The sequence below is a fragment of the Chiloscyllium plagiosum genome, unplaced genomic scaffold, assembly GCF_037043375.1.
Source record: "Chiloscyllium plagiosum isolate Xiang-an unplaced genomic scaffold, Cpla_swu_hap1 HiC_scaffold_15, whole genome shotgun sequence".
In the NCBI taxonomy this organism is placed as follows: Eukaryota; Metazoa; Chordata; class Chondrichthyes; order Orectolobiformes; family Hemiscylliidae; genus Chiloscyllium; species Chiloscyllium plagiosum.
Genome location: NW_028270153.1, coordinates 14,424,124 through 14,440,847, shown reverse-complemented (window position 1 = coordinate 14,440,847; position 16,724 = coordinate 14,424,124). Strand labels below are relative to the sequence as shown.

At 46.6% G+C, this 16,724-nt stretch overlaps 1 protein-coding gene across 1 annotated transcript in view; it reads left to right on the top strand.

Annotated features, from left to right (window-relative positions):
- The window catches only part of LOC122560268 (transcription factor E2F1-like), a 42,054-nt gene that overhangs the window by 12,380 nt on the left and 12,950 nt on the right, over positions 1-16,724 (top strand). Inside the window, exons 3-4 of the mRNA XM_043710794.2 lie at positions 551-770; positions 14,756-14,914. Coding sequence (XP_043566729.2) covers positions 551-770; positions 14,756-14,914 — 379 coding nt within the window. The remainder of the gene's footprint in view (positions 1-550; positions 771-14,755; positions 14,915-16,724) is intronic.

Here is a 16,724-nt window from a genome sequence, read left to right as displayed (position 1 = left end):
TCCTAATTCACAGGTGGATGCGCTTAATGGGAAACTAAATAACCATTGAGTGAGTGAAAGAAATGGAAGATTGTGCTTCTAGAATTAGATTTCTGGTGCTCCATAGCTGATTAAATACATTTTGACGTGTGGTCACTGTGGTAATACAGGAAATGTCGCAACCAAGTGGTGTACAGCAAGCTCCCACAAACAGCAGTCTGTTAAAGGCCAGGTATTCTGTGTTTGGGATGTTGATTGAGGGTTGACTATTGACCAGGACATAGTGTCGTAGAGTATTTAACATGACCCCAGTGGGTTGGTGGGGTCTTGGTTTAGTGTCTTATCTAAAAGAAGGTACCTTCGGCTGCACAACACTCCCTCAGTGCTGCACTGGAGTGTCTGCCTTGTATTTGTGCTCAAACCCTGCACTGGGACTCAGAGGTGTGCACTGAGCTGTGGCTGATAATGAGACGAAGATGGTTGGGGCAAAGTGTGAGGCGTGAACATCAGCCTTGGGCCAGTTTTGTGCTGTATGTTCTCTGTTATTCCATGCAAGTTCTTTTGGTCTTAGGTCTGAAATCCCCAGTGGAGAAGACTCGATATGACACGTCCCTGAGCCTGATCACCAAGCGGTTTATCCATCTGTTGGCACAGTCTCCAGATGGCGTACTGGACCTGAACTGGGCAGCACAGGCCCTCGAAGTTCAGAAGCGCAGAATCTATGACATCACCAACGTCCTGGAGGGCATCAAACTCATTGCCAAGAAATCCAAGAATCACATCCAGTGGCTGTAAGTTGCGTAGCGGACACTGAACCTCTTTGCTGTGACCCTTTGAAGTATCTGCATCATAAGATGAGGTAGTGTAGAAGGAGACTATTTGGCCCATCACACTTGTGCTGGTTCTATGATAGGCTATCAACTTAATCCCACTCCTCTGCAATTGCCCCCTCACTCGGGTATTAGATCGATTCTCTTTTGGGGCGAATCTGTTTCCTTCACCCTTTCAGGTGCTGTACTCCAGCTTAATGCAGGAAATAATTTCTCCTCAGCCCTGCCCTCTGATTGTCCAACCGGAATCTGAAATCTGCCTTCCCTGGATGCTTCTTCATGCTGAGTCGTAGCAAAGCCTGGTGTGTGGCTGAGCTCACTGATCTCCCACCCAGAGCCATGCCATCACTGGTCTCAGATCCCCAGTGTTTGGCTGAGAGGAGGAGCTGGTAGCGATGGTCCTGGCAAAGCGGACCGTGTTGTTGCCGTGTGCCCGGTGATGACCCAGCGCACCCCGACTCACGTGATGGTGAGTGGCTATCTCCTGTCTAAGCAAGATGACGGACCACACAGCGAATTGAATGGAGGGGTGGGGTGAAAGTGTCTCACGGCGCAGTGAAGAGAGCAATCTGATAAAGGCAGGTTCTACCACCAGTGTTATTATAACTGTGCATTCTGGGGTTGGAGTCATTTCAATAACTGCAGCAGTAAGACACTTGATCTTTACTGCAGCTGTTTTACAGCATGGAGAACACTCCCTGACTCCATGGATCTTTCCAGAGCCGTCTCTTCTTAGACACTCTGATCACATGATTGTATGTTGCTTCCTTTTATGACATGCAAAGGTAACCGTTTGTGGAACTTTGTCTAATATATCCCTGTTGCCCTGTGGTTATTAGGTGTCGTTGTGGGTTGTTTTCAGGTGTTGGTCTAGGCACTTATTACCAAGGTGGCACACGCCAGAGTACAGATTTGTCCCACATTTTTGAGCGAAAGGGAGAGGTTGAATAGGCTGGGGCTGTTTTCCCTGAAGCATTGGAGGCTGAGGGGTGACCATATACAGGTTTCTGTACAGGGGCATGGATAGGGTGGATAGCCAAGGTCTTTTCCCCGAGGTAAGGAAGTCCGAAACTATCATGGCTACCATGGGCAGCACAGTGGCTCAGTGGTTAGCACCGCTGCCTCACAGCGCCAGGGACCCGGGTCCGATTCCACCCTTGGGCGACTGTCTGTGTGGAGTTTGCACATTCTCCCCGTGACTGTGTGGGTTTCCTCCCGAGTGCTCTGGTTTCCTCCCACAGTCCAAAGATGTGCAGGTTAGGTGAATTGGCCGGGCTAAATTGCCCATAGTGTTCGGGGATGTGTAGGTTAGGTGCATTAGTCAGGGGAAATGTGGAATAATAGGGTAGGGAATGGATCTGGGTGAGATACTCTTTGGAAGGTCAGTGTGGATTTGTTGGGCCAAATGGCCTGTTTCAACACTGCAGGGGTTCTATGATCCTATGATGATTCTAGAGGTCATAGGTTTAAGGTGAGAGGGGAAGGATTTAAAAGCGACCTGAGGACCAATTTTTTTATACAGGGTGGTGCATGTATGGAATGAGCTGCCAGAGGGAGTGGTGGAGGCTCGTACAATTACAGCATTTAAAATGTATCTGGGTGGATACATGAATAGGAAGGGTTTAGAGGGATATGGGCCGGGTGTTGGCAGTCTGGTCAGCATGGATGAGTTGTGCCAAAACGTCTGTTTCTCTCTCTCTCACTCACAAACACACACACACACACTCTTTAGCCAATTACGTAAATCTCAGAGAGGTTACAGTGCAGTGCAGGGCTCCAGAATGATATTATGGTAGGAGGGTAATATGATGTTCTGAGATCAAATTTCATAAACTAGATTTTTATTCCCTTGAATGTAGTAAATCACGATTAATGTCTTGAGCAAAGGCATTAGCAGCATAGAGAGAGAGGATAAACTCTTTCTGCACTGATGGGGAGAAACTCCCTTAAGCTCCTGAACAAAGGAGCATAACTTTAAAATAAGTGCAGCACCACATAGGGTCACCTCAGATCACACAGGTGTTGGAGCAAAACAAAGCCATTCAGCCCATCCAGTCTGCGCCGTTGTTCAGTGGGATCATGTCTGATCTGATAATCCTCAACTCCACTTTCCTGCCTATTTCCCATAATCCTTGATTCCCTTGCTGATTAAAATCTTGACTATCTCAGCCTTGAATATACTTAATGACCCAGACAACAGCCTTCTGCAGTAAAGAATTCCATAGATTCATAACTTCTGAGGAAAGAAATTCCTCCTCATTTCTGTCTTAAATGTGCGATTCCCTTATTCTGAGATTCTGCTCTCTGGTCATAGACTCTCCTACAGGATGAAAACAACTTTTCCCATCTACCCTGTCAACTTAAGAATCTCATGTTTCAATAAGGTCACCTCTCATTCTTCTGAGTTCAGTGAGTACATACCCAATCTACTCGACATCTTCCCCATAAGAAAACCCTCCTGACCTGGCTTCAGCCTCCAACACCAATGTGGCTTTGCTTAGATAAGTGGATCAGAGCTGTTCACCATATTCCATCTGTAGTCTGTCCAGTGCACCTTACAATTTTAGTAAGATGTTCCTACTTTTTTCTTGCATTCTCTTTGAGATAAACACCAACATGCCATCTGCCTTCTGTACTACCCACTGAACCTGGAGTGATACTGTTAAAGTCAGGACTATAAACCAACTGACTCCCACAGTTCCCTTGAGTATACACTCTCTCACCCTGCTTCCTATAAAGACTCTATTCAATTCTCACAGTTTCTCTGTCTCCAACACATCCTTTCTGATGATGTGACCTTCCATGGTGGGTCCTCAGAAATATCTACCTTTATCCTGAACCCAGGATTCCCCACCATTGTGGTTGACAGGGCCCTCAGCTGTGTCCAACTCATCTCCTTCCCCTCAGCCCTCATCCCATCTCCTCCCTCTCACAGCACCGATAGCAACACCTGGTCCTCATTTACATCCCACCAGCATCCACATCAAAAGGATCATTAGCCACCTTATTGCCAACTCCAACGGAGATGCCACCACGAGAGACATAGAACATAGAACAATACAGCACGATGTTCTGCCGAACATTTGTCCTAGCTTAAGCACCCATCCATGTACCTATCCAATTGCCGCTTAAAGGTCACCAAAGATTCTGACTCTGCCACTCCCACAGGCAGCGCATTCCATGCCCCCACCACTCTCTGGGTAAAGAACCCACCCCTGACATCCCCCCTATACCTTCCACCCTTCACCTTAAATTTATGTCCCCTTGTAACACTCTGTTGCACCCGGGGAAAAAAGTTTCTGACTGTCTACTCTATCTATTCCTCTGATCATCTTATAAACCTCTATCAAGTCACCCCTCATCCTTCGCCGTTCCAACGAGAAAAGGCCTAGCACTCTCAACCTATCCTCGTACGACCTATTCTCCATTCCAGGCAACATCCTGGTAAATCTTCTCTGCACCCACTCCAAAGCTTCCACATCTTTCCTAAAGTGAGGCGACCAGAACTGCACACAGTACTCCAAATGTGGCTTAACCAAAGTCCTGTACAGTTGCAACATCACTTCACGACTCTTGAATTCAATCCCTCTGCTAATGAACGCTAATACACCATAAGTCTTCTTACAAGCTCTATCCACCTGAGTGGCAACTTTCAAAGATCTATGAACATAGACCCCAAGATCCCTCTGTTCCTCCACCTCACTAAGAACCCTACAGTTAACAATGTATTCCGCATTCTTATTTGTCTTTCCAAAATGGACAACCTCACACTTGGCAGGGTTGAACTCCATCTGCCACTCCTCAGCCCAGCTCTGCATCATATCTAAGTCTCCTTGCAGCCGACAACAGCCCTCCTTACTATCCACAACTCCACCAATCTTCGTATCATCTGCAAATTTACTGACCCACCCTTCAACTCCCTCATCCAAGTCATTAATAAAAATTACAAACAGCAGAGGATCCAGAACTGATCCCTGCAGAACTCCACTTGTAACTGGGCTCCAGGCTGAATATTTACCATCTACCACCACTCTCTGACTTCGACCGGTTAGCCAGTTTTCTATCCAATTGGCCAAATTTCCCTCTATCCCATGCCTCCTGACTTTCCGCATAAGCCTACCATGGGGAACCTTATCAAATGCCTTACTAAAATCCATGTATACTACATCCACTGCGCTACCCTCATCCACATGCTTGGTCACCTCCTCAAAGAATTCAATAAGACTTGTAAGGCAAGACCTACCCTTCACAAATCCGTGCTGGCTGTCCCTAATTCAGCAGTGTCTTTCCAGATACTCATAAATCCTATCCCTCAGTACCCTTTCCATTACTTGCTTCGTTCTGTTGTCAACATTCCACAGGGACCATTCCCTCTGGGACACCTTGGTCCACACCCAACACCTCCCCACAGCACCTTAGATAGAGCCATTCAGTATGGAAACTGACCCTTTGGTCAGTTGCCTGTAAACACTTGCCTGTTTACTTCCTCCCCCTCACCATCCAAGGCCTTAGGCACACCCTTCAGGTGGAACAGCGATTTACCTGCACTTTGCTCCATCTGGTCAACTGTATTCACTGCTCACAACGTGGTTTCCTCTACACTGGGGAGATGAAATACAGATTGTGGGGCACTCACGCTTATCCGCAAAAATGACCCCAAGCTTCCTGCTGCCTGCCACTTCAACACATCGCTGTGAACCCTGGTCAACCTCTCTGTCTGGGCTTGCTGGGTAATGGTCTGGTGAGGCTCAGTGCATGCTGGAAGAATAGCACCTCATTTTCTGATTGGGAACCCTGCAGCTTTCAGGACTTGATATTGAGTTCAAAAATGTTAGCGCCTGTGCACCTTCTCCCGTGTCCTTACCACAACCCCCACACACTAGGCCTTGTCATCAAAAAGGCTGCTTTCACCATTTTCACCCACTAATGGTCCCCATTAATAGCTTTCCTTTCTCCTGGCTCACCGCTAGCCATTCCTTTGTTTGCCCAACGATTTTTCCTCTCTCTCTCTCTCTGGGATCCATGTCCACCTTCATTTCCACATTTACTCCTCCCCCCCCCCTCCGCCCTTCAGCATATATACCAACCTATTCCGAGCTAAAATCAGTTCTGAAGAAGGGTCACTGGACCTGAAACACTGCCACTGCTTCCTCTCCACAGATGCTGCCAGACCTGCTAAGTTTCTCCGACTATGTTTGTTCATGTTAGTGATGGTACTTCTGCGACTGATTGTTGGTGGTGGGGGGACTGAAACATTTGTGGATGTGATGCCAATCATGCGGGCTCCTTTGTTCTGAATGATGTCAAGCTTCTTGAGTGTTGTTGGAGCTGCCCCCATCCAGGCAGGTGGGGAGTGTTCCATCTCACGCCTGACTTGTGCCTTATAGATGGTGAACAGGCTTTGAGGAGTTGGGTGGTGTTACTATCTGCAGAAACCCTAGCCTCTGGCCTGCTCTTGTGAACACATTTCTTATATATCTCGTTTAGTTCAGCTTCTGGTCAATGATAAACACGAGAAAATTAGTAGTGATGGTAATGCCATTGAATGTCAAGGTGTGATGGTTAGATTCTCTCTTGATGGAGATTGTAATTGTCTAGCACTTGTGTGGTGTTAATGTTATTTGCCACTTGTCAGTCCAAGCCTGGATATTGTCTGGCCCGTGCTGCATTTGTTCATGGACCACTTCAGTATCGGAGGAGTCGGGAATGGTGCTGAACGTTGTGCAATCATCAGCGCACATGCCCACTTCTGACCTTATGATGGATGGGAACGTCATTGATGAAGCAGCTGAAGATAGATGGGCCATGGATATGACCCTGCGGATATCCTGCAGAGATGTCCTGGAGCTGAGATGACTGACCTCCAACAACCGCAACCATCTTCCAATGTGTCAGGTATTACTCTGACTACAGGAGAGTTTACCCCTGGTACCTGTTGATTCCAGTTTTGTTAGAGCCCCTGGTGTCACAATTGGTCAAATGCAGCCTTGATGTCAAGAGTTGCCACTCTCAACTCCCCTCTGCAATTCATCTCTTCTGTCCATGTTTTTTGAACCAAGGCTGTAATGAGGTCAGGAGTTGAATGGCCCTGGCAGAAACCAAACTGGGTGTCACTGAGCAGGTTACTACTGAGCAGGTGCTGCTGGATAGCACTGTTAATGACACCTTCCATCACCTTACTAATGATTGAGACCAGGCTCATTTGATAATTTCTAAGATAGCGAGTTTTGTGAATATTTGTAGCTCAGGTTGAGGTTCTAGATGTAAGTTTGCTCGATGAGCTGGAAGGTTTGTTTTCAGACATTTTGTTACCATACAAGGTAACAGCATCAGTGAGTCTCCAATGAAGCACCAAAGGTGGTATGGCCCGCCTTTTATTTATGTGTTTAGGTTTCCTTGGTTTGGTGATGTCATTTCCTTTTCTTTTTCTCTGGGGGTGGTAAATGGGGTCCAAGTCAATGTGTTTGTTGATAGAGTTCCAGTTGGAATGCCATGCCTCTAGGAATTCTCGTGCGTGTCTCTGTTTGGCTTGTCCTAGGATGGATGTGTTGTTCCAGTCAAAGTGGTGTCCTTCCTCATCTGTATGTAAAGATACCAGTGGGAGTGGGTCATGTCTTTTTGTGGCTAGTTGATGTTCATGTATCCTGCTGGCTAGTTTTCTGCCTGTTTGTCCAATGTAGTGTTTGTTACAGTTCTTGCAAGGTATTTTGTAAATGACATCAGTTTTGTTTTTTGTCTGTATAGGGTCTTTCAAGTTCATTAGCTGCTGTGTTAGTGTGTTGATGGGTTGTGGGCTACCATGATGCCAAGAGGTCTGAGTAGTGTGGCAGTAATTTCCGATGTGTCTTTGATGTCGGGGAGAGTGGTTTGGGTTTCTGGACGCGTTTTGTCTGCTTGTTTGGGTTTGTTCCTCAGAAATCGGACTGTGTTCATTGGGTACCCATTCGTTTTGAATACACTGTATAGGTGATTTTCCTCTGCTCTGCACAGTAGTTCCTCTGTGTTGCAGTATGTTGTGGCTCGTTGAAATAATGTTCTAATGCAGCTTCATTGTAGTCTGTGTGTGTTGTTTTCCAGTAGACGCTGGTTTGAAGTTCCCCATTGGCTGTTCACTCTACGGATTCATCTAGAAATGGCAGTTTGTTGTTGTTTTCCTCCTCTTTAGTGAATTTTATGCCAGTAATGGTATTATTGATGGTCTTGAAGGTTTTTTCTAATTTGTTTTGTGATGAGGAAGGACATCACTTCGACTGGGACAACACATCCATCCTAGGACAAGCCAAACAGAGACACACACAAGAATTCCTAGATGCATGGTATTCCAACTGAAACTCTATCAACAAACACATTGACTTGGATCCCATTTACCACCCCCTGAGAGAAAGAACAGGGCATGACATCACCACAGGAAATGACATCACCAACCCAAGGAAACCTAAATCTATAAATAAAAGGCAGGCCATGCCAACAGTGCTTCTCCGGAGGCTCACTGATGATGTTACCTAGTATGATGACGAAACATCTGAAACTGAACCTTCCAGCTCAGCGAGCAAACCTACATCCGGTTTCAAAGATAATTGATGAGCCCACTGGTGGATCTACAGACTGTGGCATTATAGGGCAAGTGGGGCTTGACCCGTTGGGGAAATGAGTTCTTTGGAGGTTTGAGCACTCCCTCCGAAACCTGGACTTTGTCTTCAACAAAACCTTTCCCTGTGATCGGTGTCTTCATGACTGAGAGTTTGCTCGGTCACACACCAGATCTTGCGTGAGCCAGTGGGGATCTGTGAACTCTTCAGGAGAGCTTTGGGGACATTCCCAAAACATTTCCACTGCTCCTCCTGGGAATTTCCTGCCACAGCCGAGTTTAGAGCAGTGCAATTGCTTCAGGAATCTCGTGTTAGGCACACGCCGATTGGCTGCTCCCACTGAGGATGTGTTTGAGTGGTTTGATGTTGGCCATGTTGACTTGGGAGTGGATGTGTTTCCGTGGAGGTGCCCTGTATTGGTAGGCTTTTGTTCCCAAGCCATCAGATGTTGCTGTAGCGATAATGAAATGATTTGTGTTCTGTGTTCCTGCTGTCTTTTCCCTCTCCTCCAAATGATTGGGGTTCCAGTTAATTCTGTTCCTAACTGCGGCCACGCTTTCCTGCTGCCAGTTCTCCACCCATCTCTGTGCCAATCCGAAATACAACCATTTCACCAATCTGAACACCTTGTGGTTCTTAATATCAACAGAACTGTAATCGACCATTCAACCCATCAATCATAGATGTACAACATGCAAAAAGACCCTTCAGTCCAACTCATCCATGCTGACCAGATATCCTAAATAAATTTAGTCCAATTTGCCAGCACTTGGCCCATATCCCTCTAAGTCCTTCCTATTCATGTACTCACCCAGATGTCTTTTAAATGTTGTAATTGTACCAGCCTCCACCACTTCCTCTGGCAGCTCATTCCATACACATACCACCCTCTGTGTGAAAAAGTTGCTCCTTAGGTCTCTTTTATATCTTTCCCCCCTCACCCTAAACCAAAGCCCTCTAGTTCTGGACTTCCCCACCCCAAGGAAAAGACCTTGTCTATTTATCCTATCCATGCCCCTCATGATTTTATAAACCTCTATAAGGTCACCCCTCAGCCTCCGACACTCCAGGGAAAACAGTCCTAGCCTACTGTAGTTCAAAACCCTCCAACCCTGGCAACATCCTTGTAAATCTTTTCTGAACCCTTTCAAGTTTCACGACATCCTTCCTATAAGAGGGAGACCAAAATTGCCCTGTTCCTCCGTTCAGTTAGACCATTGGCTGATCTGCTTTATAATTCCATATTTGCCCTGAGACCATATTCCATAAATCCCCTGACCTAAGAAACTTTGATCTATCTCCGATTTAAATTTTTTAATTGAGCCAGCATTTGCCTTTTTTTTTGTGGAGGAGATGAAATGATCTGAACTAATCCCCTGTGTGATCGGATTCTGATTTGAAGGCTGTTGCAGAATTGCTGTGTTGCAGACGGAGATCTTTCAGCCCGTCATGTCTCTGCCAGCTCTCCGAGTGAGTGTGTCACTGTCTGCCGTTCTCTCTTTGTCACCTTGCATCTCCCTCCTTTTTAAATAATGATCTCATGCCTTGGTGAATACCTCAGCTGAATGTGGCCCCATCACACTTGCCAGCAGTTCCAGCACTAATCACTCACTGTGTAAAAATATTTTTCGAAGTTTTTCTTTGTGTTACATTCACTTGTCCTCGACTTGTCCCACTAGTGCATAATGTTTTTTCTCTCCATCTGATCAATTCCTTTCAAATTCCCAAAGATGATTTCTTTGGTAGTCAGAACTCAGGCATCGTAAGCACATGGCTGGCACAATGGAGTTGGTTTCAGATGATCACGGGCCTCACTGCTGGTGCTGTTGGCTGCTTCGAGGACGCTGACGTTAATACCCTGTTCTCCCAGCTGATGCAGACAATCCATCTGAAGCTACATTGATGATACTTCTCAATGGTCTTGAGGTGGCGTCTATACATACCTTTCGGGACCATAATGAAGAGTTGGAAGAATGACTCCCTGAACTACATGTCTCTTGGGATCAACATGGATGTCATGGTTGAATACTGTCATCGTTAGGCAGTGCTTACAGATTGGATGTGATATGATGAATCTCCACAGGTGAGAGGTAGCTTCCCACGTAGAAGGAATGTTCCATGTTTGGGATGAGTCCTCTGTTGATGGACTGAGGGACCGGAACTTGACCTCAGCTGGGTTGGAAAAGGATTTGAGTCTTCTTGAGGGCAACACTGAAAGCAGCCCTTCGGGATGCTACCGCAGAGGCAGTAAGCGAGGCTTGAAAATTCTCTTCCAAGAGACAGAGATGGCATTGTCATCCACATACTGAAGGTCCACAGGCGAGGTTGGTGTTGTTTCCTCCTTGGGTTTCAGCCAGTTGAGGTTGAAAAATGTTCAGTTTATCCTGCAGCGTTGTGCACATCGCTGGGAAGTTTGTTCTTGATAAGATGAAGAATAGTAGTGATCAAGACGGAGAAAAGGGTGGGGGCAATCCCTGCGTGACCCCGAAGGACTCTGTCATAGCAGCATTGGTGAGGACTGTTACCAACACCTCGTCGTGGAGGACAGGGAGGTCCTTGATGAATTTCACTGGATAACCAGCCTTTGATAGGGCTTTCTCCAGCATTTCCTGATTGCTAGAGTCAAGAGCCTTGGTCAGCATGACGAAGGTAATGTAGAGCACTTGCTGTTGCTCCTGGCATTTCTCTCGGAGTTGCCAAGCAGGGAAAAATCATTCCTGTAGTTGCGTCTACTCCTGCAGCCTTTCCATTCTTCGTCTGTCTAATGGAAACTTCAACCTCCACCACAGGAGTCCAGTTATCATCCTCGATGGGGAGTTGGGGGATTTCCTCAAACCCGTCCTCATTGGCGATTGTATTGGCGCTTAGAAGTCCTTTCCAACAGAGGTGAATGTTTTCTCTGTCTCTCAAAAGGCTTCTGTCCTTACTCCACACAGGTTTGAGTCCAAGGCTGTTGGGCCTCTATGCTACAGTGGTGGCATTGAAGAAGCCACCAGATGTTGTTCTTGTCGGCAAAGCAATGCAGCTCCTTACCTGTCTCATTGCACCATCAGGTCTTCATTTCTCTCATTCCTCTTGGTTACTCCATCTTTACTGTTTGCTGAGATCTCCGCTTTGACTCGCTGGTTTTTCCGTGAACGAGTTGCCATCACCTTGGAGTCTGATGAAGCCAAAGAACCTTATGGTGCTTTCACATTCTCATTCAAGGAAGTCTGACTGTTGATTCTGATGTTATCTGTGGGAAATTGTGGTGAATGCGTCCACCACTGTTTCTCCCTGTGTATAACAGTGTTTGAAATATAAAACCCTGTGGCTGTGGAAGGTGATACATCAATGCAAGTTTTCAATGTTGTGATTTCACGGGCTGATTTCTGGCTGTCCCACTGAATATTTGCCTTGTGGGGCGGGAAAGGCAGAGGGAGGGCAGAATAAAACCAGTTCTGACCGGCAGCGATAGTAAAAGTGCGGAGTCATGGTGCAGTGAGGCAGCAGAGTTACTGTGCACTTGCCAAGTGGGCCATAGGTGAAGGGTTACCATTTGACCTCTCCATCCCATTTGTATACTTCAGTTTTGCTCAGTCTAAAAAAAAAACACCTAGTCAGTGTGTGTGTTTTGACCAAGCCACTTCATGTCCTGCTGACTGCAAACTTTATTGCTCCCTTTAATCTTTTAATTGGAGGGTGTGGGAGTAGGGAAGGAAATGGGGAAACAGGGATTACCAGTCTTAGGGCATTCAGAGTTGGCACATGGCATTGCCCAGGGATGGTAATCGTTGCTGTGACCATCTTCCCTGTGTGTTGACCTCGGAGCATTCCTGCAACAGCTAGCCTTGGGCTTGAATCCTTTCCCAATTGAAGAAGGATGTGTAGATACGTAGACCAGCAGGGAAGAGGTAACAAGGAAGCAATCTTTGGACTCCACCAGTTCACCTCTCCTGTGTGTCTCCAAATTTCAACGTCAGCTGAAAGCTCTCTGCTTCTCTCTCCTCCTTTACGATATTGCTTAAAATCCACCTTTTTGACTAAGCTTTGATCACCTGACTTAATATCTGTTTCCGTGGCTCGGTGTGTCCGATGTTGTTGCTGCCGCAAGGTGTCTTTGGCTGTTTTGCTACATTAAGGATGCTATATAAATGCACGTTGTTTATCTTGAGAAGGATGACTGAATTGACAGCACCAGCCAGGCAACATTGGCCGGTGACGCACCTCTGAGGTTCAGGGAAGTCAATTACACAAAGACTTCCTGTAAGCAAACTGAAACCACCCACTCTCTGGGATGGCACCATCATGACACCAACCTCATTGCGTAGCAGCAATGTCTGCCATTGATGTTTGTTCCCAGGAGCAAGAGCACACATTCCAGTCGCGCTTTCACCACCTTAATCCTCAGTGGGATACAGTTTGGAAAAGGTAAAGCCAAATAACTTGCGTTTGTGTTTTTCTTTATCCTACCTTGGGGTGAGTGGGTATCTCTGGCTAGGCCAGCATTTGCTGCCCTTGATCATTGCCAGTGAGCTGAGTGGCTTGTTAGACCATTTCAGAGGGTGGTTAACAATCGACCAGTTGCTGTGGGTCTGGAGTCATATGTAGGCCAGCTGAGATAAAGACGACGGGTTTCCTTCCCTGAAGGACATTAGTGGACCAGATGGGTTTTTTAACAGCACTTGATAGTGGTTTCATGGTTACCATCACTGACCTGATTGAGTTCCTGTTGGGAATGTGTGAATGTATGAGGAGCTTTACTCAGCATTTAGACTGCATTTAAACTGGCCCGGGACTGAGGATGGAAGGCAAGAGTGTTCCAATTGTTAATGCACAGATTGCAAAGCACTCACTTTATGTATGATGTTGTGGTCAGGTAAGAAGGGTCCCCTCTCTTAACCCGCTCTTGGGGTCGCTTTTAATATTATTTTTGCTTCCTTTTCTCATATTCTTCTGTCACAGACAGGATCTCTGGTATTAAAGTCCGACTTTATGACAGGTGCACCATAGAAAGCATTGTATCTGGATGCATCACTGGTTGGTATGGCAACTGCTGTTCCCGAGACTAAAAAATATTACAGAGAGCCATGAACACAGCCCAGACAGTCAAGCAAGCCATCCATTGGCTCCATCTATACTTCCCACTGCCTCAGGAAAGCAGCCAACTCCCACTCCCACTCTGGTTATACTCTCCGCTGTCAGGTAGAAGATATAAAGGTTTGAATACACATACAAAGAGTTTGAAGAACAAGTTCTTTCCTGCTGTTATCAGACGTTTGAATGGACCTCTGTAATATTAATGTTGATCAATCTGTGCGCTTTCCTGGCAACTGTAGCATTGTATTCTGCATCCTGTTCTGTCACTCTGGTGCACTTGTATAGTATAATCTGCCTGTAAAGGACATGAGACAACATTTTTCACTGCACCTCAGTACACGTGACAGTGATAAATCAAATTAAATCAGATAATGGAAGTTGACTGTGGATGGTCCACATGTACCGTAATCCTGACACCTTCCTGACACACAGAACAGACTTGATCAATATTCTTTTCTTTCCATTTACAATGAGTGTTCATATATTAAAGAATTATACAAAAATTGGGGCAACAACACGCTTGCACATTCCACATTCACACCTGTGTTCAAAACCTGCTTTGGTTCTGTTAGACCAGACCCTGAGGAAGGTTCCCCTATTTATTATGATCCCTGACAGCATGCTCTAAATTAAACTCTGGTGTGTGGAGGGGTAAATGGCCCTCCTCCTTTATTCACAGGATCGGCTTGGTTCATCAGAAGGAAACAGGACAAGTATGACCCGAGGGGGAGAGAGAAAAACCAGCAGTCTCCAGACACCGGGGGCTGGCATACCCTGGCGAATGGGGTTCGAGAGGGTTAATGTGTGCTGAAGAAAGGGCTTGCGGAAAAAATACACATGAGCTTCTGGCTAAATTTGACTAGCGCCGGTCATAGTGGGGGCAGTCCCAGGCTTGGCAATGTCAGGGAATAGACATTTTATTGGGAGATGATTTGGCCAATAGTACAATATCATCACAACCCTCCGCCCCAAAGGAAAGGGCAGAGCAGAGAGGCTGGAGAAAGTCAGCAGCAAGTGGAAGTTGTAGGATGACTGCATTTCAGCTGTGATTGGCCATATTTAGTTGTGTTGGTCCACTCGGCTACTTAAGTGTAAGTTGTTGTTTTGTTGCACTTTTTTTTAGAAGTGGGACTTGGGGCTAGTACAGAAGCCATTGGGAGAGGATCTGGGGGACTGGATGCCTTTTGCAATTCAAGAGCATCTCTTCATTACCTTGTGTTCCTGCAGCCACTGAGATGCTTGTGTGGTGACTCTTTGCTGTGTTCCTCTGCTCCCCAGGGGTGGGCATCAGTTCCTGGATGGTGAGGTCCTGGCCCGGTACCAGGCCCTGGTGAAGGATATCGCTGAGCTGGATGAAAATGATCGCAAACTGGAGGAGCTGATCCAAAGCTGCACCCTGCAGCTCAAACTGCTGACAGAGGACTCGGAAAGCCAGAAATATCCTTCCCTTGCTACACCCGAGTGCTATGCTCAAGGAAGAATGCCTCATCTTCCACCTTGGGACCCTCCAACTACATGGCATCAACATTGACATCACCAGCTTCCTCATCTCCCCTCTCTCCACCTCATCCCAGATCCAACCCTCCAACTCAGCACCGCCGTCTTGAACTGTCTGACCTATCCACTCCGTCCTCTGCTCCAACCTGTCACAACTACCCCCCACCTGCATCTACCTATCATCTTCCCAGCTACCTCCCCCTCCCCCCCCACCCGAACCTCCTAATTATTTCTCAGCCCCCTTCGCACCCACTACATTCCTGATGAAGTGCTTATGCGCGAAACGTTGATTCTCCTGGTCCTCGGATGCTGCCTGACCCGCTGTGCTTTTGAGCAGGTAGCAGTGAGTGTTAACTCGGACCTCTACAGTCAAGGGAGACAAGTGGGACAAGGATGGAAGAGCTGGAGTGATTGAGAGTGCAGTGAACTGATGACTGAGGTGCAGTGGGGCAAAGGTCCCAGATACAAGATTAACCCGTTGCTGAGGGAGTGGAGAATACAGGCCTGAGAGGTGGGGCTGGAGTAGACAATGGTGGTCAGGTGGGAAAAAGGTCACAATGATTTATACCAGAAGGTTAGGGGTGCAACAGAATCTGAAAACTGGACACTGCAGGATCTGTGGAGATAGCTGAGGACCAAGTGGTAGGAGGGTGTGCAATGCCTTCCAAATTATAGACCTGGGCTATTTGAGGTCAAGGAAGGAAGAAATTTATGAAGTGGCAACAGTCGGGGAAAGGGTTTAGATTGGGTGCTGTTTGCGTGTGTTAGATTTACATTGCTTTGGATTGGGATTGGATTTGGGTTGGGTATAGGTTGGGCTGTGATTGGTTTTCGGTTGTGCTCGGTTGGGGTTGTGTTGTGTTGGGATTGGGTAGGGTTGCGTTGTGTTAGGGTTGGTTTGGGATTAGGTTTGTGTTGGGTTGGGATTAGGTTTGGGTTGGCTTGTGTTTGGGATTAGGTTTAGGTTGGGTTGGGATTGGTTAGTGTTGGGTTGGAATTGGTTTAGGTTGAGTTGTGTTTGACTGGGTTTGGGTTGTGTTGGGTTGGGATTGGTTTGGGTTGGGTAGTGTGTGATTGGGTTTGGATTGGGATTGGTTTAGGTTGGGTTCCGTTTGATTGGGTTTGGGTTGTGTTGGGTTGGAATTGGTTTGGGTTGGGATTGGTTTAAGTTTCGTTGTGTTTGATTGGGTTTGGATTGTGTTGGGTTGGAATTGGTTTGGGTTGGGATTGGTTTAAGTTTCGTTGTGTTTGATTGGGTTTGGATTGTGTTGGGTTGGAATTGGTTTGGGTTGGGATTGGTTTAAGTTTCGTTGTGTTTGATTGGGTTTGGATTGTGTTGGGTTGGGATTGGTGCACAGAAATAACCAGATCCAATATAAGACAGTGGTGATACACATGGGCAGTGCCTTCTGCTAATCCATAAATCTCTGGAGTGTATGTTGAAATCAGAATCCAGATTGTCTGAATGGAGTATTTCCCTCTTGCCCCCACCCCCGATGGTGAGTTGGCTTCTTAAAGAGACTGCAGTGGTTAGAAAAGCCACTCACCACCACCATCTCAGGGGCAACTAGGGATGAGCAGTAGATGTTGGTCCAGCCAATGAAGCTCCGCCATCATGATTGAATAAATCAAATGAAGTCTACTCCCTCAAGCTGACAATGCTCATCTTGTTAAATGACTCCTGGGTTTTAATGCAGTGCACTGGAACTGCTAGTGAGACTTATTGACAACACACAGGGATCTCTGCTTC